Source organism: Lepidochelys kempii, chromosome 10 (assembly GCF_965140265.1).
Source record: "Lepidochelys kempii isolate rLepKem1 chromosome 10, rLepKem1.hap2, whole genome shotgun sequence".
Taxonomy (NCBI): domain Eukaryota; kingdom Metazoa; phylum Chordata; order Testudines; family Cheloniidae; genus Lepidochelys; species Lepidochelys kempii.
Genome location: NC_133265.1, coordinates 34,155,753 through 34,181,440, shown reverse-complemented (window position 1 = coordinate 34,181,440; position 25,688 = coordinate 34,155,753). Strand labels below are relative to the sequence as shown.

The 25,688-nt window shown below is 58.4% G+C and overlaps 2 protein-coding genes across 12 annotated transcripts in view; one reads left to right on the top strand and one right to left on the bottom strand.

Moving 5' to 3' along the window:
- Positions 1-25,688, top strand: part of CORO7 (coronin 7) — a 185,120-nt gene that overhangs the window by 109,676 nt on the left and 49,756 nt on the right. The gene's annotated exons all lie outside the window — the stretch shown is intronic.
- On the bottom strand, positions 714-24,686 carry VASN (vasorin). The gene is made up of 2 exons (XM_073362790.1): positions 24,527-24,686; positions 714-3,392 (listed from the first exon to the last, which is right to left on the bottom strand). The coding sequence occupies exon 2, from the start codon at positions 3,380-3,382 to the stop codon at positions 1,367-1,369; it is 2,016 nt and encodes a 671-aa protein (XP_073218891.1). The 5' UTR covers positions 3,383-3,392; positions 24,527-24,686; the 3' UTR covers positions 714-1,366.

The following is a 25,688-nucleotide window of genomic DNA, read 5'->3' as shown; positions in this document are numbered from 1 at the left end:
TCCCTCCAGCTCAGGAGGGATCTACCACCCCGTGGCAACTAAGTTTGGTCACAGTTCCACCTCAGGATCCACATCAGGGAAGCCACCCGCACAGTTGGTGCGACCAGTGTCTCTTGGGGCCTGCAGACGGAGCACCCCGCTTTGCCAGGAAGGGGGTCCCTTGTGTGGGCAGAAGCTGTTGCTGGGGAAGCTGCAGCGGCCCGATGAGTGCTCTCCCTGCCCCAGAGATAGAGAGGGTTCCCGTGTCCGGGGCATGCTGGCCCATGCTTTTTGCCAGAGTTAAATTGGTGCACCCAATTTGAACATAAATGGAAAGCTGCAGTGGTGTTAAAATCAGAGAGTCTCACTGTAGGTGCTATGGGGATAGGGCTCGAGGAATTAAAGAAAAGGAATAAAAAACGCTGACAGCTGGAGTTCTCCAAGAGCTTAATTTTTTCCTTCCAATTACACTGTGAAAACCAATTTTTTGCACAGTGAAAACTCAACCCATGGCCCCCCCAGCCATCACCACTGCTCTCCTCATGATAACTGGACTCCTGCTAATCATCTCCCATGGGTGGATGGGAAGCTGTAATTCCTCCCAAGGACACTGGACCCCTCCTCAAAGCTGGACTGGTAACTCGGCATTCCCACTTCTCAATGGGATAGGGAGACGCTGATATGTTGGTCTGTGCCTATGTCCTTAGCATCCCTCACAAGCTGGACACAGCGAATGCTGTACAAAAGATTTTATTTTTGTACAAAAAGCATCCTCCTTCATCTATTTTACAAAACAAAAGGACACAGATCTGCGTTAGAAAAGAGCTTTCCCAGAAGAAATGGGAAATAACCATGTATAAATATTCTCTAAAAGTTCTTAAAGCTTTAATTCCCGGGTGGTTTTTTCCTTCAACGCACTGGGGGAGTAAGTGCGAGAGTCCCTGCACCTCTGTCTGTGTGTGTTGGGTTTTTTTCTTCCTTTATTGCTTTTCAGGTAGAACTACTAATGAGTCTGTTATCCTGGGAAGCACTTAGTTAAAGGAGCTTTTGTTACCAGCACACTGAGGCCTCTTAACTAAGTCACATACCTTTCTCTGTAGCAGTGGCTAAAAAAACCTTCTCTCTACACACATAGCAGGGCAGCCAGGGAAATGCAGGCACTTAGTCGTGTGCTGAGCAGATAAATTACAGTGTCTACTTCCTAAGTGTATAAGCCTCTAGGAAAATTGCACATTATGTGGGGTTTTGTCTTAATTTAAGTTAACCCTTCAATGTCCCTTGTCCCATGAGGAACGTGCTCTGGGTACTAACAATGGTCAGCCCGTATCCCATCCATCCAGGCTCTGGAACTTGTGAATGGCGACTCTCTCACGATCTCTCTTTTGGTCTAGAAATAGGACGGCTTGACCGGTGCGGTGTTGTTGTTACTGGGGTAGCGTTGGTGCATCAGGGGGACCTCACATTCTAAGCCGTTTGGCATCGCCACGTTCTCTGGCAGCTTTTGACTGTGGGTCGCTAAGTCTCTGTTTTCCAGACACGTTTTCACCCCTTCCAGCTCCAGGGGGCTGGAATCCACCCCGGCATCGGCATGTGCCTTAGCCCGTCGGTGCCGGAGATAGTACGTGACTGCTGTCACAGCAATCACCAGGAGCAGCACAGCAGCCAGGGCGGGCACGATCATGAGCGTCAGGTTGCTGTCTTTGCTCTGGGTGACAGGCAGGTGCTGCTGGTGAGTCCCCTGCACAGCAGTGTGGGCCTCGATGCAGAACTCCCCTTCAGAGGGCTTTTCCCCCAGCGGCCCGGTGCAGAGGCGGTAGGTGGAGTTCGGTCTCAGGGCGCGCACGGTGTATTCGGAGAGTGACGTCGGCAGGCTGAGCGTGACCGGCCGCTTGTCGGGCCCAGACAGGTTGCGGTAGGTCAGGCGGATGCCCTTCAGCTGGTCTTTGGCCTGTTGATAATTTTTCAAGTCCACTGTCAGTGAGGTGCTGCTGACCTGCTTAACGCTGATCTGCTTGCTCTGCGTGGGCGCCTGGGTGATGGGGGGCAGGGTTGTTCTCTGGATCTCGGCCTCGCAGTACAAGCCCGAGAAGCCATCGGGGCAGTGGCACTCCAGGTGGTTGTGCGCGTCTAGCTGGCAGGTGCCCCCGTGTAAGCATGTCCGGGGAGGGCAGATCTGCATCTCGGGGCTAGTCGGCCCCTGCGCAGCTGTGTGTGGCGCCTGAGTAGAGCTGTCCTGCCGGGGCGTGGGCTCCCGAGTGGGAGCAGCGCGGCTGGGCTCCAGCGCAGAGTGCCCGCTGCTGGTGAGGAGCACGGCCGGCTGCGGGGAGGTAGTTCTCAGGGTGGGGGTAGGGGTGGGGGTGGCAGGACAGCCGAAGTCTGAGTATTCCAGGTGCTGGAGGAGCTTAGCAGCGTTCTTGGGGGGGAAGTGGCACCTTGTCTCCTCGGACCTCCTGAGCATGACATGGCTGGTCTGCAGCCAGCGCCCAAACCAGCTCAGCTGGCAGAGGCAGTTGAATGGATTCTCGGCCGCGGTGATGGCCCGGAGCCTGGGGAAGACACTGAAGAAGTCCTGGGGGATGGTGTTGAGGTTGAGGTTGCTGATGTCCAGCTCTTGGAGGTTGGGCAGCTCCCCAAAATCCTCTGCCTGCAGCTGAGCAATTTGGGCATTCCCAGCCAGGCTGAGCCTGGTGAGGCCCCGGAGCCGCCGGAGCACCTCCGGGACTCTGCCCAGCGCGTTGTCTGAGACGTCCAGCTCGTGGAGGTTGTTCAAGTTCTGAAAAAGCTCCTCATCCAAGCTGCTCAGCCCCAGCCCCGCGATCTTGAGAGACTCTATGTTCACCATGTGAAAGGCACCAGCTTCGATGGTGGCAATGCTGTTGCGGCTTATGTCCAGCAGCAGGAGCTTGGGAAGGTTCAGCGGAGGAACCAAATGCAGCTGGTTGTTCTGGAGCTTCAGCTCCAGCAGGTTCTCCAGCGTGTCCAAGGCGGCTGGGTGGATGTGCTGGATTCGGTTCCGGTCCAGGTAGAGGCGCTCCAGCAGGCGCAGCCCGTGGAAGGTTTCGTTGGTGATCTCGCGCAGCTGGTTGGAGGACAGATCCAAGTTGACAAGGTTGGTGAGGGGCTGGAAGACATTCCTTTGGAGGCTGGAAATCTTGTTCTGGGAGAGGTCCAGCTGCTGCAGTGCCGGGAGGCCCCGGAAGCTGTCGTCATGGAGCGAGGTGATGCCGTTCTCGAAGGCGTATAGGTAGGCCGTGTCCGGTGGCAGGCCGCTCGGGACAGCGTGGCTCCTCCGGGCCGTGCAGAACACAACCTGTGGCTGGTTGCACTGGCAGCCTGAGGGACAGCCCTGAACCTGGGCTGCGGGAGGCAGAAGCAGCAGCGTCCACAGGATCAGGTGGTCCATGCTGGACTCTCTGTAGAGGGAAAAACCAGAGAAATGTTACCTGTCAGATGACATTGGGGGTTGGGAATCAAGTGTCTGACCCCATCGCATTTCTTCTGACATGTCTGTAAAGTTACAGCCAGTCTCCGTACCCCAGGGGGTTATTTGGGCAGGGGCTAGGCTGGGAAAGGTGGGGCAGAGAGCTACTCACGGGGTCATGCCTGCAGACAGTGTGCCATGCAATAGCAAACCCCTGAGAAATCTTGTGGGTGGGGGGGCTAGTCATATCACTGATGGGTTTAGAGAGTAAAGCCAGAGAACTTGGATATGGATTTCAAGCCCACCCATCCCCACCCCAATTCGTGGACCCAAACACCCTCAAACGTCAGGGTCCTTGTAGCATCATTCCAGTGCCCCATGGGCAGCAGCTTGAGCCCTGTTGGGGAAGCAGGTTCTTCTGGGGAGCCCAGGCTGCAGGAGGAAACGCTCCTGCAGCAACCTCTCCCGCCGCAGCCAGCATGACATGCTGGATTTCCACCCCACGGATCAGTTACTGCAAAGGGCTCATGCAGAAAGGCTTTGGCTGGGTTTCCCGTTGCTGATAAGCAACCTGTTTTGGACTGACGCTGGTGAAGCCAGGATGAGCCGGGCAGCCTCCAGGGCCGCTGGCTCTGGGGTGTTAAGGGGGCAGTGCTGGGCTTCCCTTCCTCCCTGCACTCCCTTTTCCTTTAGTCCAGTGAGGATGATTCTGATGAAGCCCGACTTGCAGAGGGATGGGGGCATACAAATGTGAGGAAGATGGGCAGCTAGGGAGCTGTTCCCTACAGAGACCCAGGCTCTGTTCTTACAGCAACTTGCTCCGGTTTCCATGCCTTGAGCTGCTGCGTTTACTGGCCGTCAGACGAGGCCGGATTCCTGTGATTCCAGCTGGTTTACCAGTTCCTCGCCTCTGCGCTCAGGCCAGAGAGAGCCAGCCTGCTGTTAGCAGGGGATCATGCACCGCTGCAGCTACATCTAGACCAGGCCATCGGTACTGCTGGGACTTCTGCCAGGTGGAGGGTGCCCAGGCACTTAGACCATCCCCCTCCTTTCTCATGTGGGCTCCGTGGCCCATGGCAGGGAAGCTGCCCTGCTGGGGATCCCTGTGACAAGCCCACTGCAGGTGAAGCGTCGCGCAGCCTTGCAGGATCAAAGGGTCCCAATGGTGCGCAGGCCTGGTACAGCAGGGAGCATGGGAGCCGTTCAGTGCCATCAGCAGCTCCCAGCTGAGCAGGGGCTTTGCGTGTCTGACCACAGCTCCCATACCGGGACCCCTGCTGTGCTGTATCGCTTTTCCCAAGCTATTACTCATCCCTTCCTGGTCCCTGAATTCGCTTAGCAACCCCGCTCTCTGGACTATACTCATCAGCTTGCTCTGGCCACCAGCACCCGCCGTCTAATGTCCCTTCCCTCCCCGGCTCCGGCTAGCACGCAGGGATCCAGCATTGGGCTCTCAAAACCAGGCCAGGGGTGACATGCTCCCAGCGCGCAGTGTTTGAAACCAGCTGCCTGGAGCAGTGCCGGCTGGCTGGGGACAGATCCTCGTTCTGCCCCTTGGAGACCTCGGCAGGATGAGGAAGCTCCCCTAACAGCCTGCAGTGCGGAGCTGCGTAGGGTCTGGCCAGCCTGTGCTGGAGCGTGTCTGCCATGTGCCAGCACACACGACCAGCCCCCCATCCATCCCTGGGGCTTCTGGGACTGTGTCCTTTGACCCCTGCACAGCTGAGAGGTTCCAGCCTGACGGCAGCGCTCTGCTCCCGCTGGTGGATGGGAACACGCACTGCATGGGGGGACAAGGCCCCCTTCCGTCCTCACACCCAGCTGCCCTGCCTCGGCTTCCCGCAATGTGCAATGTCCATGCATCCCAAGGAGCTTCCAGGCAGTCTGTGTGTGTGGGGGGGGGAGGGGGGGCAGACATTGGGAGCTGGGTCACTGGCCCAGCAGCTCAGTACAGTGGGGTGGATTTCTTGGCTGTTCGTACTGAGGCCTGGGGGCTTGATTTGCAAAGCGCCTGTGAAGACAAGGCAGGACAGTCTCTCCTCCCCACGTGCATTTCACTACAGCCCCACCTGCAAGATCAGCGGGGGAGAGTCCTGCCTGATACCATGTGTGCACGGTACCGTTCTCCTACTCACCAGCAGCCAACATGAGCCTCACCCACGGAGTGGGCGCTCAGCCTGGGCAGTCTGAACCGCCTTAAGTATCCCTGCCTGAAACAACCTAGGATACATTTCCGTACCACAGGGCAGCGACATCGTCCAGGGCGGGGAAGGGTCACTGCTCCTCATATGTTCCCCCCATACTCCCTGTGTGTCACCTGAATAGTCACCGTCCCTGGCCCTGCTCCCTTCCAATCCCTGGCAGCCTCTCCTCAGCTCCCTCTTGCTGCTAACGGCACACCCCTTATTTTGGCAGCTTCCTAGCAGCGTCATCCATCCCACCATGGGTCGGACAGGGCCTGGCTCCTGGTGGTACTTGGCTGGCCCATCTCGGTGTTACTCAAAGCTTGGGCTCCCTCGCAGGGCAGCTGTGGGAGAGGGAACATTTCATCCCAGTGACTCACATCCTCCAGCGCTCTCTTCCCTGGCTGCCTGGGGTTCTGCTCAGCAGGCCGAGCTCCGGGCACTGGAGACCACAGCAAAGGCCCTGCTTTAGACAGTGGAGCGACTGGAGCTCTGGGCTTCATCTCCCAGCCTGGCACATGTCAAATCCTCCCATGGGCAATGCCCACAAGTGCCAGCCATTGCTGGCCCCCTGGCACACCAGCTCTGGTCGCTGCTGGAACATGCCAATGGGGGACAGAAGCTCCAGAGCACTTGCCCCTGGCTTCATGGTCTCCTGCTTTCCCCTTTGCTGCCATCGCCTGGAGTCTGCTGCCTTTGCCCTGCAAACAGATCCCCTTGGAATAGCCAGCAAAGGCTCTGCCTGTCCCTTGGACACTATGCTGGGCACAGCCTGGCACTCGCATGGACAAGCACTGGAAGGGTCAAGGGCCACCAGTGGCCAGGACCCCTCCACAGCTGTCTGAAATTCAATGTGCAGGTCATGCCATCTTGACTCTGACACACCCAGCCTAGCCCACCGGGGAAAGGGGAAGCCCCCAAGCTCCCTGCCTACATGCATGGGTTGGGAGAAGGAAATTCCAGCCCTTTGCATATCAGCAAGAGTCACCACAGACCATCTAGTCCCCTGGATCCTCTGAGATGGGGCTGCGGGGCCAGGAGCTGCCCCCTCACGCCTCCCCTGGCTGCCGGAAGGCAAGTCACCCAAAAAGCAGCTGCTTTGAGCCCTGTCCCTGAACGCCCGTCACTCCAGCCAAGAGATCACCCCAGAGGAGAGCGGCCCAAGCACTACTGCTGGGCAGGGCAGCCACTTCCCAGGAGCAGGGCACAGTCTGCGCTCAGGAAGGGAGCTGCTCCCCCTGCCTCATTGCTTCTGAAAACGCTTTAATCACCTGCTGGCTGTCCCCCGGCGCCCTGGCAGCTGCTTTCTGAATGTCCACCTTTTCTTCCCTCCCTCTCCGACACGGAGCGGAGCTGGTCACACAACTCCCTTGGAAAGAGAGTGATGCCCATGCAAGAGCCCAAGTGCTTGGGACAGCCTGGAGAGCTGACCCATTTCCCCCTCCTCCTGGATCTGCCCTGAACTGGGGGAAGCTGCTGTCAGACGTCCAGCGTAGATCGGGGGAGCACCACAGACCTCGACATAGCCTCTGGCCTAGTGACTGGGTTGGCTGCTGTGGAACCAGGGGGCAGCAGAAGTGTTACAGGGATTTAGAGATGTTACAGGGGAAGTGGTAGCTGCAGGATCCATTCCCCCTCACGCCCCCCCCCCAACTCACTGGGGCATTTCTGACTGATTTTTTTTACTGTTTCCAAAATTATTTCTGGGCCCACCGAATGGCATCACATTAAGGGATGCCAAGAGCTCTTCCTGCTGGGAACACTCGACCAGGTGCCATCCCTGTGTGTGTGCAATGCACCCATGTTTAGCCGCAGGGGAGCCAGGCGTTCCTTATGTTCTGTACCAGTGCCTTCGAGCTTGGCTCTCTCCAGCCACAGCTCTCTCTTGCAGCTGGGAGGGCACTCGCCACGACACCTGTGCCGTGCCCACACTCAAAGGAGTGCCTCCTTGTCCCCTAGGCAAATGTATTGCTTCTAAAGTGATTGCCCCAGCTAGGGTCAGGCATCGTGCAGACAGCCACTGTCCAGGGCCCCACCCACACAGCTCTGCCACTGACTGTGGAGCCAGGGACCATGCGATGGGGGCCTGAACTAAGCGTGTTCCCCCTTGGGGCTGTGATGAGAAAGCACTGGACTCTCGCCTTGTGACCCGACTACGGTGAAGTGGCAGTCGGCTGATGGTACCGAACTCCTCCATACCTCGTCATCCCGCTCAGCCCTTCGCCCCAATTCCTCTACTTGGGCTCCTTGGATGTTGTTATGGGGGAGAACACGGTGGGGCACTCTCCAGCAAGCAATGCAGTGGCACCCCCACTGGTTGCTTTGAGGGCCAGGGGGCTTGGCTGATCTCACGCGGTTCATTTGCCCCCTTCCTCCGCCTCCCCCCCTGGCCTGAGAGAGTCCTGTCCTGCCCATGGCTCACCAAGAGCCCCATGGTCGGCCTACCCCGAGCATCCCAGCACTCCCTCTTGCTCCATGCTCCTGCCTTATGCTGGGCAGGGGCCAGCAAGACCTTGTGACTTGACCTCACCCCCCACACCTCTTGGCGCCATTTTCAGCCCAGCCTTGGAACAACTGCTGGAGGCACCGTTCATTGCTGGATTCCTTCCACCCAGAATCCTGGCAAGGCAGCTCTGAAATCCAGCCATGCCTTAAGTCATTGCTTTGGGTGGGAGCATCCAAAGGCAGTTGGGATGCAGGGAACATCCCTGGGCTTTAAGATGGAGCACAGAGTCTCTGCTGGATTTAACCATATGAGTCCTGGAAGGGGCTCTTCTCACCCCTTGGAGAATGGGCTGAGCCCTGCACATTACACTGGGCACCAGCTCTGTACGGAGCCGCATGTTACAGCAGCTGACTCTCTGTGGTAACAGCAGCAGATTGCCAAGCTGGAGAGGCGGGAAAGCAACTCCTTGGCGAGTCTCTTGCGTTTGTCCAGTGGGCAGCACTAGACTGAGGAGCAAGGAACACTGCGGCGACTTGGGGGTGAGCTAAACGCTAGCTAGAGACGAGCGCTATGCATACACGGAGGCTTGCGCCAGAGTGTTTAGGGAGGCTGATGGCGTGGCTGAGAACGCTGCGAGGTATCTGCCGTTACCTGCTATTTACACTCCAGTAGCACCCACCCTATACTAAGCATCGGGCACCCCCCAGTCCCTCTGCCCCACAACATTCAGGTTGTTCCTCTCAGCTCCCATCAGCTGGGGGTTAGGACCATGGCCCGTGGCTCTAAGCTGAACAGCTCAGGAAGGCTGGAGGCATTTGCCAAGCTGTCATCGGTCGGTTATTATTGCAATGAGATTTATTTTCAAGAACACAAGCAGCCTCCGCAGGAGCTGCACTTCCAGACCCTCTGGGGACCCTTCCTGGCCAGACTGCAAATTCAGATTCTTCTCATGGGGGTGTGAGCTGGGGGGGTCGAGGGGAGTGAGTCTTTGTAACTGGTTGCTGTGATTGGCCTCCCTGGCCTCCTACTCTTCGTAAGGGCAGGCATGGTCCCATCTCGCTGTGTGTGGCACGGCTTCCCACCCCATGGGCACAGCTGCCCGTTCCCTGCCCTTGAGGCAGATGTTCCATTCTGCCTATGGCCCCCAGGGAGGAAACGCAGACTGGTGGAGGAATGGTGACCGGCTCCAAGCACATGGTTTGGCTTTTGAGGGGACAGCTCCGGAGCAATCAGACCCCCCTGCCAACTGTTCCCTGGGGGGAGCCCATGGCAGGGGAGGAACACTGAACTGCCCCTCTTTAGCCATCCTGGCCCAGGGCATGGCCAGCAGCCTGGAGGGAGGGTACAGCCCCCCCAGGGAGCCAGCATGCACCAAAGCACAAAGGGCCACTGGGCTCACAGGGGCTGCTTGGTTCTCAGCCTGTCTGTCAATCCTTTTAATAAGAGGAGTAATTACCAACAGGGTGGTGGGGGTGAGGGATCTTTGTAAATATCAGCAGAGCTGGCATGGGCCAGACAGGCTCCAGCCAGGTAATAAATTGTGGAATGTGCAGCTGGGCTGGGGGAGGGGGCTGTGGTTTGCAGTCCAGACAGCCCAAAGAGCTTAGGAGGGGCTAGCAGAGGGCTACAGGGCACCAGGCCAGGGCCAGAGTTGCTCATGGCAAGGCCAGACCATGAAGAGGAAGAGGCAGGTTGCAGGGAAAGCACTGCTGCACAGAGAGGGGAGATCAAACTCACCTCTGCATCCCACAGATAAGGAAAGGAGGCAGCTAGCAGGAAAAGCTCCAGGGAGGCTGGGGGGCCTGAGCTGTTGCTTTGGCCAGGCCCCGAGGGATAGCACCAGGGACTCTCTGGCCTGCCTCTGCCCTCCCACTTCCCCATGCTCTTTTACCTGCTGAGGCCTCCCATGGCCTGGAGCCTGTGGGTAATGGGAGCCAGCTGTGGCCAAAGGAGGCGCTGCCAGACCAGGTTAGAAGTGGAGGGTCGTGTTGCATTATCAGTGGCAGGGGAGAGGAGTGGGTCTGCCTTGGTGTCCCTTCCTCCCTGGAATTCAGCAGATCAGCGCTTGGCCTTCCCTCAACAGCCTGTTACAGAGCCGGGGGGCCCTGCCAGACATGGGACTGACCCCTGCTGCCACTTCCTGCCCCCCCACCCCCCCAAGAGACCAGCCCTACCTCCCCCCAGCCAGCCAAAGTGCAGGGCTCCTCTGACCCACAGCTGTGAGCACAGCTCCTCCTTACGCCAGGCACCTGCTCTCGGCCTGACCCAGCAGCACACAAGTGGCCACTACCAGCTGCAGCAGAGCACACCCAGCCTACAGCTTCACCAGGGCCACAGTCTCAAATCCTGGGGGAGTCTGTGGCCTTGGTATGGAAACAAACCACTGGCAGAGCACGAGTGGCACTGCTCTGGCTGGGGGTTACTGAGAGCTGATAAAGACGGTCCCCACTGCCTCTTCAAACAGTCGCCTTTCTGTTGCAGGCACTAGGGATTTGCTTTGTGCAGCGCTCTGGGCAGGAGCAGGCCCTTAGTGCCCACGGGCAGGGAAGGGAGCAAGATTGTCGTATGGGGCAGACAGGCACTGGCAGGATAAAAGTGAGGGGCCTCAGGGTGGAAGGGGCTGTGAAGTAGCCCCTGCAGAAAGGGGCAGGGTGGGGGGCTGTAAGGGGTGGGAAAGGCTGTCTGAACTGCCCCCCAATCTCCATGTCCTGCTCCCCAGCTGTACTCTGCACTCCCTACAGGGGCAGCTCCTGACAGGCAGGGAAGGCAGCTAAGGGCTGTGTAGCCCATGGCATGGCTGTGACTGGCCCAATTCACAGCTGCAGGCTTTAGGCCCTGGACAGGCAGCCCGCTGTGCCGGGCAAAGGCTCCCTCCTGGCACTGGGCTGGAATTTTAAACCACTCTGTTGTGGCCACAGGTGGCATCTGTTCCCAAGATGTGGGGACTCGAACCAAAGAGGAATCCAGCACTTCCCTCCTGCTTCAGCTAAAGCCAGCCTGCGTAGAGCACTGAGCCCCAGCACCTGGGTCCCCCCGTGAGATAGGGAGTGCCCCCAAAGCATGGCTCCTATTAAAGGAAATCTTATCCCCTCGGCACCAGGCAAGGTTGCGGCTTCAGGGACAGGACCGTCCCGCTCTGCTGCCCTCTGACACTTGCTCACATGGCACAGCTGGTCTGGGCACTGCACCACAGGGCATAACCTGTCACCCAGGCAGCATTGAGGTGGATGAGCTTGCCCTGTGGTGCACCAGGGCTGGCTGCGGGGATGGCTGGCCAGGAAGCACCATGCTCAGAGGAGGGCGCTGTCCCACCCAGTGACCTGACCAGTAGGTCAGTGTTTAACCCAGGATAATGAGTGACAAGGTGCATATCCACCCCAGGGCAAAGCCCTCTGTGTCACACAGCACAACCCGCCTCTGAGCTGCCAGCAGCACTGACATAGTCCTGCCTGCGGCTCTCGCTGGGACACTGCTCGCTTTGGGCTGGGCCTGTGGGGACGGCCTAGCAGCAGGGATCAGGAGCCCTCCCGGTTCCTGTGCCTTCTTGGGGCCTCCATTCCCCCCCTCTGTAAAACAGGGAGAATGTGGCTTTCCTGCCTAGCACAGTAATGCTTGTCAAGTGCTTGGAGATCCCTGGGCAGCTGGCACTGAAGAAGGGTGGAGCACTGGGCAGTGAGCCAGCCCAGCCGAATGAAGCTCAGACACAAACCTGCAGCACAGCTAGGGCGAGCACAGAGAACCGGGTCTGTACCTGCAGCAGAGAGGCCAGGGTGGACAAGGCTTGGGGGACTTTCCTCCCTAGCAGCTGTGGGTGCTAGTCCAGACTGAGGAGCCCTTGGGGCTCAGGGCCCCTTCACACAGTCAGGGTCTGTCCAGGGCTCTCCCCCAGCATGTACCCCCTGGTCCTGCTGCCAGGAGAGGGGCAGCTCAGTGTGGCTGCCAGGAGAGGGGCAGCTCAGTGTGGCTCTGGCTCTCTGTAGGGATGCTGCAATATACCCAGCCCTGGGGCTGCCCCGGGGAAGTGGGGGGGTGGAGGGGAAATGAGAGTGGCAGGGGGTAGCCCTGGCTCTGAGCGGCACTGGTTCAGCCCAAGGGTGCTCCCAGGAACGCTCGCTTGCCCAGTGAGGGCTGCAGGCAGTCGAGTACTCTTGAGCACATAGGGGCCTGGCAGGGCACCAGAGTGGGCCTGCTGCCAGCGCTGGGGTGGGAGTCAGTTTTGAAATGCCAGGGTCAGGTTTCGCTGACGTGTCTGGCACTGCAGCCAAGCTGCTGACTAAACTGCTGTCCCTTTAATTGTGTGGGCATTTCTTCCCCACACTGCCAGGTCAGGACCAGGCTGCTGGGTGGCTTTGCTCCACCCATGCTTAATTGTGGACTGAAGCTCCCTGCCACGAGCCCGCCTACATCCTGAGGGCCAGGCAGGGCCAGATTCCTAACTGCACTTCCGTGTGACGAGTCCATGCCTCACTCTGCCCTTCAGATGCAACCTGGCAAAGGCTAAGCCAGTGGCTAGCACCAGGGCCCCTCCCTCCTTTATGTGGTCACCTGAATGGGGTCATCTGTTCCCCCTCAGCCTCCTGCATCCCCCTCAGCTGTCTCCTCTCCCCTCCAGCCCAGCTCTAGCACTGAACAGCTGACCAGGTGCATGGTGCTGGCTGTGGGCTGCTGCTAGCAGCAGGGCCCAGCCTGCGCTCCCCTTCACAGGGGCATGGCTGAGAGAACTAGACAGCCAGGGGTCCTGGGCATGGCTCAGCGGTACTCCATCACACAGTGCTCGCTAAGTGGAGATGCCGGACCCTGAGGGGTTAACCATATCCCAGAGAAAGCTTGCCGGCTTAGCACTGCTCAGACAGGCTTACACCTAATAAACAGGGGAGACAGGAAAAGGGGGGCCCAGCCAGGAGCCAAACAGGATGGAGACAAAGCCCCGCTTCTCTGGGAGGCACTAAGCTGCTAATGCTGGCAGCACGCTTGCTTTGCCACAGCCCCGAGTGAACGTTGCCGGAGCACTAAATCCAGCCCAACCTCTGCTCTACTGGCCACACTCCCATCCCGTGGGCCTACAGCACAGAGACTTGCTGGATCGTTCATATTTTCCAGCTGCGTGCTGAGCTGAGCCCAGGCAGCCCAGTTCCCTGCCAGCCTGCCTGTGTGGGGGTGTTTACTTGGTGATGGGGCTGACCAGGAGGGCTGTACTGAATTCACTTGCCTTGGAGACAGAGCCCAGCTCCCTGCCTCCACTGGCCCTGCCTGCTGTACTCCTCCACTGCCCACAGTCTCAGAGCAACAGCCCCGGCAACTGAGTGAGGTGGGACCAGCCTCCAGATCCCCTCCCTGCAGCTCCTGTGTGCCCCAGCCAGCACTAAGGGACGCTAGAGAGAAGCCTTGCCCCACAGTGCAGGCACAAGGAGGCACTGGGGGACAGTAAAAGGCAGAAAATGGAGGGGGGCGTTAAAAAAAAGATCAAAGGGTGAACCTGGGGAACTCCTTGCTGCAGGCTGTTATTTGTGGATACATATGCAAGTGGGGTAGGCAGTGATGTCAGCTTGGATAAACCCCCAGGCCTCCCCATCCTCATGCTTCCAGCTATAAATTGACTGCCACTGGGGTCAGGAAGGGGTTGCTGTCTTAGTGTTCTGTGGCACTCAGATTTTCTCTCTAGGCAGCCCAGGGAGTGGCACACCCTCCCAGCCAACCCCATGCAGGTCTCCCCATCCCCCCAGAGCAGCAGACTGTTCCTAGGGCTGCCCTCTCTTGGGCACTTGGACAGTTGGGGGCAGCTTTAATCTTCCCTGAGGGCTTCCTAGCAGCCCTCCTGAACGGAGGCTGAATTCTCTGGGCCTGCTCCCCTTCCTGGCCAGCACAGTCACGGGGCCATCTGTACGCCCCCAGGGCCTGAAGCTCTCAGGCAACTGCAGCCCCCACCAGCCCTCCTGTCATGGGTGGTCCCTTTGCCTGGGTTTACAGATTGGGGTAAAGCAGGGCTGAATCTGGCCCTAAAGGTTCACCTGTTCCCTCCAGTCCTGTTGCCCAGGCAGCCTGGCACCATGCCCACACATGTAGAACAGAGCAACCCCCTGTTGCCTGGAATTGGTCCTGCATTTGCTGCTTTCCCCAGGGGAGCATTGCTGTGCCCTCTCCCCTGGGCACAGAGCAGCCTTCCGGTGCCTTGGGCTCAGCCTGACCTAGGGTGGCAGAGGGCTCCCTAGGGTGCCCGCACGAGGGTGCTGGGTGCCCAGCCCAGAGCGGCTAGGGAGAGGTTTAGATTTCCCTTAAAGCAGCCAGCACAAGTCTGCCCCCAGCTCATCACTGCACTCAGTGCACCTTCCCGGTGGTCATTCAGCACCACAGCTGCCCGCAGCGTGCGGCCTCTCCCTAGGGCTGCCATGGAATTCTGGTGACCCAGCACATGCGTGCGCACATCGCTCTGTTAGCCAGGGCAGGTTTGGGGGTGTCTGGCACTCAGGGCAGAGGATGGGGAGGTCCATGAGGGCCTGGGGAAGCCACTGCACAGCCTGGTCTGGCTCACTGGCTGACCACTCTGGCTGGATTAGCCAGCACAGCACTCCTGTCTGAAGCAGGGGATGGGCTGGCTAGTAGGGATCCATTCCTGGATTGCCCAGAGGGCCGTGGCCCCATGGCCCTGGATACCCTCAGAGCCTGGCTGAGACACTGAGGGCGCTGCATGGACTCTGATGGGCTGTTACCTGCTCACATGGGCCCATAAGCTGCCAGTACCTCTGGAACTGTGTGGGGCAAATGGAGCAGGGCTGGGGGCTGTGCCAGGCCCAAGATCCTCTGGGCAATACCAGGGGGACAGACTGGGAGATGGGGCACTGTAGGAGCAGCACATGCAGCCTTGCGGTGAGCCAGAGGGAAGAGCTGGAGCAAAGCAGGCTGTGCAGAGCCCCCACCCCATGACTGCCCCACCACAGCACCTGGGAGGTGACAGAGCTCAATTGGGGCGAGGGGGAGAGAGAAGAGGGCTCTCTGGGAGTACTGTGAGGGCAGGGACAGGGGGGACTGGGCAGGGAGGCAAATCCAGAGCCCCTGGCATGCATGCTGCTCAGCCCCAGGGGTGCTGCCCCCCTGAATGGCGTGGCTAATTCTGTCCCTTCATCCTGCTGTAGCATCCTGCCTGCCTAGCAGGTGCTGGGTTTACCCCTCATGTTATCAGGGCCCCTAGATGGTACAGCCAAGCTTGGCCCCCTTATGCCAGGCACTGTACAAACACCAGGGCCTAAAGAACTGTCTGCAGCTCCTCAAACACAGCCACGCCCTCACTCCTCAGTGCCAGCCCTCTGCCTCTGGCTTTAAATTAGTTCCCTACCCTCCTGTTTGAATCCAGCTGTGAGTGGAGCAGTGAGCAGGGGGCAGCATCAGACAGCCTGGCAGGACAGACTGGTCAACTCTACCCTTCCCACGCCACCTCCCTGGTTGGTTTAACCCTTTGTGTTCAGAGGAGCAGCAGCTCACTGCCGCTCTGAACATATCTCAGCTTGGCTCCACCCCTTCACTCGCCCTCTGTTCCTGTGTGGCCTCCCCCCCCACCCCCAACCTCCTGCAGAGGGCTTCTAGCAATGGGAACAGCCTCCTAAAGTGTGCATGCCCTCCCCACCCAGCACCCCAGCCCAATGCCACCTAAGTGCCAATACCCAGTGTCTAGGCCCCACAGTCTTTGGGGGGATGCAGGGGACTGAGCTTACGCCCCCTGGAGTGCCAGCATGTCATGGAGGGTTTGCCTCTGAGCAGCACCAGCTTCCCTGCCAGCATGCTGGAAGCCAGCAGCCCTGGGCAGCAGTGGGGCAAGTTGCCCTGTGCCCAGGGGCACCAAGGGCTTGCTGCCCTGGTGCGGAGGGAGCTGGATGGGACAGAACCCCCTGGGATCCCTACCCCAAGCTAAATGTAGTCTCTCCCACTCCATGCTCAGCCCAGAGAGGCAGCAGCTGGCTCAAGCGTGCCAGCCTGGATTTCCAAACACTCCTAGGGCAGGGATCTGCTGGGCCTACACATCAAAGCACAGCTGGGCCCAGTTCCACCCTCTCCCGCCACCCCAGGACAAAGGCAGCCAGATGCCACATGCAGCCCTTGACCCTATCCCTGTACACAGCCCCTTGGCCACAGAAGCCCAGCAGGCAGGCTGTAATTAGTACACACAGCTGCAACCCATAATTGGGAAGGACACTCAGTGGGCACCCAGCCTTCCTGTGGCCAGAGAGAGAGAGATGGGCTGCTGGACCTGGGAGAGCCACGTCATCCAGTGGAGTGAGAGACTGAAGCATGCAGGGTCCTAGATGGCACCAAGGACTGATCCCTCCTCCGCCCTGTCCCCTCCATCAGCTATCCTGGGGAGCCCCAGGAGTCTGCATCCTGCCCAGGGCTCCAGCCCCTTGTGCTTTTAACCACGTTTTAAGCACCTGGGATGTCAGGGGGTTGGTTCAGGCCCGTCTCCAGTTTAAATCCTTGGAACTGGATTCTGCTGCCTCCTACACCAGTGTACCACCATTGGCTTCACTGGGGTGACTCCTGATTTACACTGGGTGAGCAGAACACCCGCTGCCTCCCACTGGCCAGTGCATGAACTGCAAGGTAGTAACAAATGCAGGGCTGGAAGGGCCCTTGAGGGGTCTGCTCCAGCCCTGACACTTAAGTGCTAGCATAGACCAAGCTTTTGTCAGCAACATTTTATCATTTGGGGGTGTGGGGAAAAACAAAAATCCCCACCCTGCTGCCCAACATAAGTTTCACTGAAAAAAGCACTGGTGTGCACAGGGCTGTGTCACTGCCACCACTTGTTGGGGAAGGGGGGGTAATTATCCCAGTGGGAGAGCTCTCCCGGCCAGCATAGTGGCGCTACATAGGAGACCTTAAAGCAGCACAGCTGTAAGGTCCATAGTGTAGACATAGCCTCTTGGGGTTGGTCTAAGGTGTTGGTCCAACCTGCTTTTAAAAAACCTCCAGCGATGAGGATTCCACAACCTCCTTCGGTAGCCTGTTCCACAGCTCAGCTATCCTTCGAGTTGGACAATTTTTCTTAATATCTACCCTGAATCTCCCTTGCTGCAGACTAAGCCAATTCTGGCTTGTCCTCCCCTCAGTCAAGATGGAGAACCACCTTTTACTGTTCTCGGGTCCCCCGTGAGCCTTCTTTTTAAGAATAAGCAGGCCCAGTTCTTTCAGCCTTTCCTCAGCTCATTTTCCAAACCTCTGATCATAGTTGCTTTTCTCTGGACACAGACTTTAAAGGCCAGAAGGGACAACAACAGGATCCTGACCTCCTGCACATTGCAGGCCACAGACCCTCACCCAGCCCCTCCTTTAACAGGCCCCTAATCTCTGGCTGAGTTACTGAAGTCCTCACATCATGGTTTAAAGACTTCAAGTTACAGAGAATCCACCATTAACTCTACAGTAGAGCCTCAGCATTACAAACTGACTGGTCAGCCACGCCCCTCATTTGGGTCTGGAAATACGTAATCAGGCAGCAGCAAAAAAAAAACAAGCAAATACAGCAGTCCTGTGTTAAACGTAAGCTACTAAAAACAAAGGGAATGTTTAAAAAAAAAAAGATTTGACCAGGTAAGGAAACTTTCTGTCCTAGTTTCATTTAAATTAACATAGTTAAAAGCAGCTTTTCTCTTCTGCATAGTAAAGTTTCAAAGCTGTATTAAGTCAATATTCAGTTGTAAACTTTTGAAAGAACCACCAGAATTTTTTGTTCAGAGTTACAAACTCCTCAGGAATGGAGGTTGTTTGTAACTGGGGATCTATTGTAGTTCAAGCCAGCAAGTGACCTGTACCCCATGCTGTAGAGCAGGGGTGGGCAAACTTTTTGCTCAAGGCCAACATCTGGATATAGAAATTGTATGGCAGGCCATGAATGCTCACCAGGCTAGGATGTGGGAAGGGGAGTGGGCTCTGGCTAGGGGTACACGTCTGGGGTGGGGCCAGAAATGAGTTCAGAGCGTGTGTGTGTGTGTGGGCTCCAGGCTGGGACAAAGGGGGGGGGAGAATCAGGGCACAGGGGTTGTTCAGGTGTGCAGGCTACCCAGGCAGCGCTTACCTCGGGTGGCTCCCAGAAGCAGCATCATGTCCCCCTTCTAGCTCCTATATGGAGGCATGGCCAGGCAGCTCTGTTCTGTCTGCAGGTAGTGCCCCCAGAGCTCCCATTGGCTGCGCTTCCTGGCCAATAGTAGCTGCAGGGGCAGTACTTGGGGCAAGGGCAGTGTGCAGAGCAGAGCCCCCTGGCTGCCCCTACGTATAGGAGCAGGGGGGGGCATGCTGCTGCTTCCAGGAGCCATACAGAGCAGCCCTAGACCCTGTTCTCCAGTGGGAGCTTGAGGGCAGGATTAAAATGGCCTGTGGGCTGTAGTTTGCCCACCCATGCTGTAAAGGAAGGTGAAATCCCCCTCCCCCCAGGGACTCTGCCAATCTGACCTAGGGGAAAAATTCTTCCCCAACCCCAAATATGGCAGTCAGTTGGACCCTGAGCATATGGGCAAAACCCACCAGCCAGACACTTGGGAAAGAATTCTCTACAGTAACTCAGAGCCCACCCCAGCTAGTGTCCCATCTGCGGCTGTTGAAGATATTTGCAAATGCAATTACAGCTGGGCCATATGCTATCGTAGACAACTTCACCAGGCCTTCCCCTCCAAAAAGCTCAATCTTGAAATAAGTTACGTTTTTTGTCCTCACTGCTCCCCTCAGAAGGCTATTCCAGAACTTCATTCCTCTGATGGCTAAGTTTGGTCTAATTTAAAACCTAAACTAAATGGCCAATTTATAGCCATTTGTTCTTGTGCCAACACTGTCTCTTAAATAACTCCTCTCCCTCCCTGGTATTTATCCCTCTGGTACAATTGTTCTATAAATACATCTCCCCTCAGTCTGTTTGGTTAGGCTAAGCAAGCCAAGCTCCTTAAGTCTCCTCTCATAAGGCAGGTTCGCCATTTCTCTGATCATCCTAGTAGCTCTTCTCTGCCCTGTTCCAGTCTGAATTCATCTCTTAAACATGGGAGATCAAAACTGTACGCAGTATTCCAAATGAGTCCCACCAGGGCCTTGAATAATGGTACTAACGCTTCCCTGTCTACTGGAAATACCTTGCCTGATGCACCCCAGGACCACGTTAGCCTTTTTTACAGCTGCATCACCTTGGCGGCTCAGTTATCCTGTGAGCAAGCAACACACCCAGGTCTTTCTCTTCCTGTCGCTTCCAGCTGATTCGTCCCCAGCTTATAGCAAAAGTTCTTGTTGTTAGTCCTTAAGTGCATGACTTTGCACTATTCAATTTCATCCCATTTCTATTACTCCAGTTTTCAAGGTCACCCAAATCTCCTTATGATTTCCAGCCCTCCTCTGTATTTCCTTTGTCTAGAAAATTGGTTCTTAAAGAAAGATCAGGTTGGTCTGGCACCATCTATCCTGTGTGACACCATGTTGTTTTCTATCCCAATTACTATTTACCTTATTGTCCTTAATTACTTTTTCAAAAAGGTGTTCTTAGACCTTGCATACAATTGAGGTCAAACTAACAGGCCTGGAGTTTCCCAGATCATTTTCCCTAATTCAGATGCTCTAATTGCAGTTCTCCAGTCTTAGGGTATGACCCCTGAGTTCAAAATCCTTCCTATGGGCTTGCACATTCACATGCCAGTTCCAGCCTCTCCCCAATTTGTTCTCTTCAAATAGGTTATGAGGGCAGAGATCAGTAGTTCTCCACACTGACCAGGACAGGGTGCAGATAGCTTGGCAGGGCTCAGATTATGAGCACAGCCATTTGAGCCAAGGAAAGAGGGCAGCAGGAAGCCAGAGGTCTTGAAGCAGGAAGCTGGCTCTGGTGCCGTGAACAAGAGCAAACCTAATGCCAGCACATCTCCAAATCAGGTCCTTCATGGGACATCCTGCTCCTGAGTTAGACATCTAGTGAAAGCTGCTGCCCGTCTCAGCTAGAGCCCCCCACCATGCTCAACCAACCAAGCCTTCCGGCCACACTATGCCCCTCACCACAAGGTCTGGGCACCACAGTATTTAAGCTGAACCTTATTTCAGAAGTAGGGTGTTGTTGCTGCAGGTTGGGGGAGTGTATGGTGGATTGGCTGGGAGGTGGAGCGTTCCAGTTGCTCACTGCCAACACGATGGCAGCTATGGGGCCCCTGGAGCAAGTGTGCTGGGAATGCACCTGTCCGTCATGAGGGATCTCTGTAATACAGTCCTGCAACTTAACGGGACCCGGCTGAAAGCGTAGGCTGGACTGGAAAACAACCTAACTCTCTTGGGCTTGGGTCGACTCTTCTCCTCCTTGGGGTCACCTGCTTCTGCCAGCCACTGCCACCCCCCTGCACAGCACATGCTCTGGAGGGAGCATGCTGGGAAGTGAGCAGCATACACAACCAGCAGGGGGCAACAGCTGGCGTGGCAGGGCAGCACTGGGTCAGGTCAGAAAACAATTCAACCCTCTTGGCCAGGCTTGAGGCTGGTTTAAGTCCAGGTGGGGTTTAAAAATTGGGCCTGAGCAGCCTTCTACTCCACAGGGAGGCTAAGGCCACCTTTGTGCTGGAGGAGAGGGGTGGACTGTGGCTGAAAGGGATACTTTTCCTGGGTTCCAGGTCCCCTTTTGGGCCCAACACAGCAGGCACTTGGCAAGCCTGAACCCATCATACACCTCAGCCATTTGCCTGTGCCAGGCTGGGAGCTTGGTACCATCTCTCCTGGTAGGAAAGCAGCGCTGGGCACCCTCCTGTTGCTGTGCACATGTTTCTTGGCCCCTTGGACTCCCCACCCCCCAAGCCTCACAACCAGACCCCTCAGGCCCCTGGCCTAGCCTGGCCATGTCAGGTTGCAGACACTGCTCTGCCTGTTGCTCCACATCTGAGGCCTTCTCTGTGGGCTGAGCAATTCCCCCTGACAAGCCCACTTCAGTGTGCCCTGGGAGCAGGCAGGGGGTCAGGCTTAGGCACTTAATCCCCCTCCCCTTCATCCCAACCACCTCCTCCCCCACATCCCCCTTCCCATTTAATTAAGTCTCTGAGGCAGCCCCAAAGGAATGTGCAGCCTGTTTATTGCATTCCCTCCAGCCAGCAGCAGGGGCCAGGGCCTGCATGGATCCCCCACTCCTCCAGCCTGGCTGTAGAGTAGAGAAGGGGATTTTCCATTTTGTCTCAGCAGCGCACTGCCCATCCTTTTACTAGTGCCCCCCCCCCCCCCCCCTCACTGCCCTGCTGAAGGGCTGACCCAGGTGCTGGGAGTGACAGAAACCAGCAGGGCTGCTTTCTTGAAAGGAACGCAAGCCCATGAATGCAAGGGAGGCCTGGCTCCAACACCCAAACCCACCCACGCCCTCAGCACCGTCTGACACGCGCACGCCCGGCCAGAGAGCTCCTCGCCAAGCAGCCACTAATGAGAATTCCGATCCCATGACTCCAGCTGCTTAGCTGGGCCTGAGCCTGGCAGGTTTGCTCCAGGCTGCGCTGGGGGGGAAGGAAGGGTGCTCAGCAGGTGAGCCAGAAGGAAGAAACCCCAACCCAGCTAGGGAGTGGCCTGAGCTGGGAGTTACGTCAGGCCCCAGGGTGACCCAACAGGGCGACGGAGGGTTGTGTGGACTATAAAAATAGTAATTAACCAGCTGTCATCCTCAGCACAAGAAACGTCCCACCACTACCTTGGGCAATGACTGGCCCTCACAGCAGAGAGGCCATGGGGCTCCACAAGGGCCCCCCCCTCCAGGTCAAGGCCCAGGCCCACTGGCCAGGCAATGGAGGGGCACTTCCTGTGCCACATGGCACCAGCTGTGGGTGTAGGCAGATGGGTCTGTGCTATCCTGGCTGCCTGCAGGGGGCACTGAAAGCTAGCTCAGAGCCAAGAGCCCTCTGCACACAGAGCTCTATGCAAGAGCATGGCTGGGGGCCTGTGGTGCTGGGGAACTGCTCTTAACGGTGACCTAATGCTTTCTTCTTGCTGCTCCCTCCCAGACCCCTCTCCAGACCAGGCTGCCCCAAGCGTCTCCCCCCATGGGAGTGTTAGCCAGCCCCAGCGTACATCCCAGCACCAACCAGACCAAACGCTCAACAACTATGTGAAGTTCAGCCCAGCTGTCAAGGGAAGGAGGCTCTTGCCTGCTGGGCACAGCCTTTTGCCACCTGAGGCTGGCATGGCCCAGCCATCCCCCATTCTAGAAGCCTGCACTTTACTAAGCACCTGGGCTGAGGACCAGTAAAAGCCACAGGGCCAGGGCCGAAATGCTGCCTGGTCCTGGTCCCTGGGAGCCAGCTGGTGGCCCTTCCCTGAGGGGTTAGTGCTACCCAAGCTCAGGGCTTTGGAGGGGAGGGTTGTTTCAGGTGATCCTCTGACAGTAGTTGTACCCCAGATGGGATGAGAGAGAATCGGTTTGCAGTCAGCTCCTTTCCCCAGTTGTGTCCAAGGACAGGCCTGCCACTGTGCTGCTCACAGCCCTGCTGACAGCCGTAGGCTCCCCACGGCTGTGGAAAGCAGGGCCCCTGGCATGGTGCCACTGGCAAGAAGGGCCTATGTGGTCAGCAGGCCGTCTCTGCCACAGTCCAGCACAGTCTGAGCTTTGGTTTCTTTACAGATGTGTTTAGCCCTTACACTCAAGAGCATGGCTTCCCCCGTGTGGGCCCAGCCCAGTGCCACCCTTTGAGGGGATATGCTGCTTTGGGGTCTCACACAGCACTGCATTGTGATACACAATCACAATGCCAAGGCTGCTGAATATATTGGCTCCTTTGAGCATCCCTCCCCCCATGTTCCCAGGACAGCCCCTCCACTCACTGCAAGGCCCTGGACCCCCTCCCAGGGGCATGTTCCTGACATTGCACTCTGCCCCCAATGCTCCCCAGTGGCAGCTCTGTGCCCCGCTCTGGCAGAGGCAAGGGGGCCTTGCTGATGGGTGGCTCCCAGGGCTGGAGGTAGGATGGCCGCCAGCAGCAAGGGAGGTGTACTCCTGCCACGCCAGCTCTGTGCCGCTGGAGAGAGTCCAGCCAGGCTGCTTATTAACAGAACCCCTTTCCGGTGTCTGACACTTTATTTACAGAACCTCCTGTGTCCCACTAACAAAAGAGAGAAGAAAATAAACGCCGCCAGGCAGGGAGGGCTGCCCCTGCCCTGTCACACAGGACCCAGCATCACACCACTGCGCCCATCACTGCTACAGACTGCTCTGGAAACCACCCCCTAACACCCCCATACAGCCACCTCCTCCAGCTCAAAGGAGTGACAGGCCCCCCTGCTTTTCTTTCTGCTGAGACACTGTGTCTTGTGCATCCTGGTCACCGGGTGCACTACGCCCCTGGCCACCCTTGCTGCCCACCTCCTTGTCACTTGGACTCAAATCCGCCTACATCCTGGCCTGCTCCATCCCACAGGCGCCCGGGGGGGTTAAAGTATCTATGTGCTATTGGGAGGGGCAGTGCACCGCTTGGCCAGGCTAAGCCAAAGCTGCCAGCGGGGCTTGGGAACTGTTGCATTAGAGGCTGCTCCATTCCTCACCCCAACAAGCCACCAGCCTGAGCATGGAGGGGTCCATCTGCCATGGGGGCTTTGGCCCAGAAAGGCTTGTGGAATCCACTGACACCCTAGTCCAGAGGCCGCTAGGCCAGAGCCCTAAGTCTGCCTGCCGATGCTTCAACCTCACTTGCCTCCCCAAAGGCACCCTGGCTTCTGCCAAGGGTCCTAACTAGCGCACAGGGGTCTCTGCCAAGGATCAGCACAGCTTGTGGGGCTGGTTCCTCGGTCCCCCTCACCAGGGCACTACGGGGAGCGCACAGACCCAGGGCAGGGCCACGGGCTCAGAGGTTTCACTGGGCTGATTCGCTCCCCAGTTCTCCCTTCTAGTTAATAATTGGGCTGGCCACGGCTCCCCCCGCGCGAGGGGCCCGCCCGGGCTGTTCGCCGGCAGCCAGCAGATCTTATCGGGGCTCGCAGTCTATTAAGCTTTACAAGTCCCTGTAAATCCGATCGGGAGATGCGGCCGCTGCGCGGGAGGGGCTGGCCCGGCTCCCTCTTGCCATTAACGGGCGCTGCTCTGCTCCGGGTCCAGACGGGGAACGCGGCGGGAGGGGCTGGCCCCGGGGTATGGCAGTGGCCCCCCACCCCGACCACCTCCGTGCCTCTGTTCGGGGGGGTCCCCGCGTCCCCCCGACCGCAGGCTGCGCCCTTCCCGCGGGTCCCCCGACAGCCCGTGCTCGGCGGGGGTTCATCCTCCTAGGAAGGGGCCGCTCCGCATGACGCCCCCGGGACAGGCAGTCTGTAAGCGGTGCCCACTACCTGCCCGGATCGGCAGCACGGCCGGGCCAGCTCAGCAGCTAGCCACGGTGGGCTCCGGGGCTGGCGGGCCGGGCCCCAGCAATACCGGTCCCCCCCGGCAGCGCACGGCCCGTGTCAGGGGCCTGGCCCCCCAACGAGCGGACCAGCTGCTGCGGCCGGCGCCTGGGCTCCCCGCCCCAGGTACCAACGGAGACAAAGGCCGGCTGGACTCACCGGGCGCGGAGCCGAGCCGCTGGGGGCTGCTGCAGGGGCCGAGCTCCGGGCGATGCAGCCTCCAGGTTGGCCGGTCGCGGCTGGCTACGGAGCGGGCCCGGCCCAGGGCTGCGGGCACCGGCTGCAGCGCCTCGCGCCCCAGCTCTCGCACCGCGGCTCCGAGTTGTAGCCCCAACCACTGCGCGCCGCCGGAGCCTTTAAGGGAAAGGGGGCGGGGCCGGGGGCGGGGCCTCCGGGCAGCGCCTCTGGATTGGCGGCAGCGCCTCCGCGGAGAGTGGGGGGCGGGGCAAGCGATGGGGGGGCTGGAGCAGTGTGTGAATGGGGCACTGCGAGCCATTGAACCAACTGTGGCCCTGTGTGTGATGGAAACCTCCTCCAGCCGGGGGGCAGCACCCCTGCGTGACCCCCCGTCCGTCCTTACCAGCCCAAGGGGTCAGCCCCAATCTCCCCCCCCCAACATCCCGTTGTCAGCCCCCATCTCCCCCCACACACATTCTGGTGTCAGCCCCCGTCTCCCACTCCCTGCCCCCCCCATCCTGGTGTTAGCCCCAATCTCTCACTCCCTGCCCCCGCACCTGATCCTAGTGTTAGCCCTGATCTCCCCCTACCCTAGATCCTGTGCCAGCCCCGATCCCCCCCAGTTCCCGCTGTCAGCCCTGATCTCCCCCCGCAGATCCTGCTGTCAACCCTGCTCTCCTTCCCTCAGATCCCAGTGTCAGCTCTGATCTACCCTCACCCCAGATCCCACTGTCAGCCCCCATCTCCTGCTGCAGCCCCTGGTGTCAGCCCTGATCTCCCCACCCTGGGGGTCAGCCCCTGATCCTCCCCAGGCTCGGGGGTTAGCCCTGATCTCCCCTTACCAGCCCCCAGCCCAGGTGTGTGCGGATCCACAGGGGGCAGACATGGGCTGGGGAAAGTAGATCAGGGGCTGACATCCTGGCCATGCTGCTGCCATGCCTCATCCAGGGTGAGCCTAGTGCAGCTGGGGGGCAGGGGTCACGCAGGGAGACAGTTTGGGGGCTGACGCTGCTGGGGGAGCTGGTTGCAGGTACAATGGATTCCTCTGGCTTTGGGCTTGTACGTGCCCCTCAGCGGCGGGCCAGGTTGTCTCAGCCCCCAGTCACACCCTTCACCTGCCTTTGAAGCCCTTTCCTAGGGGTAT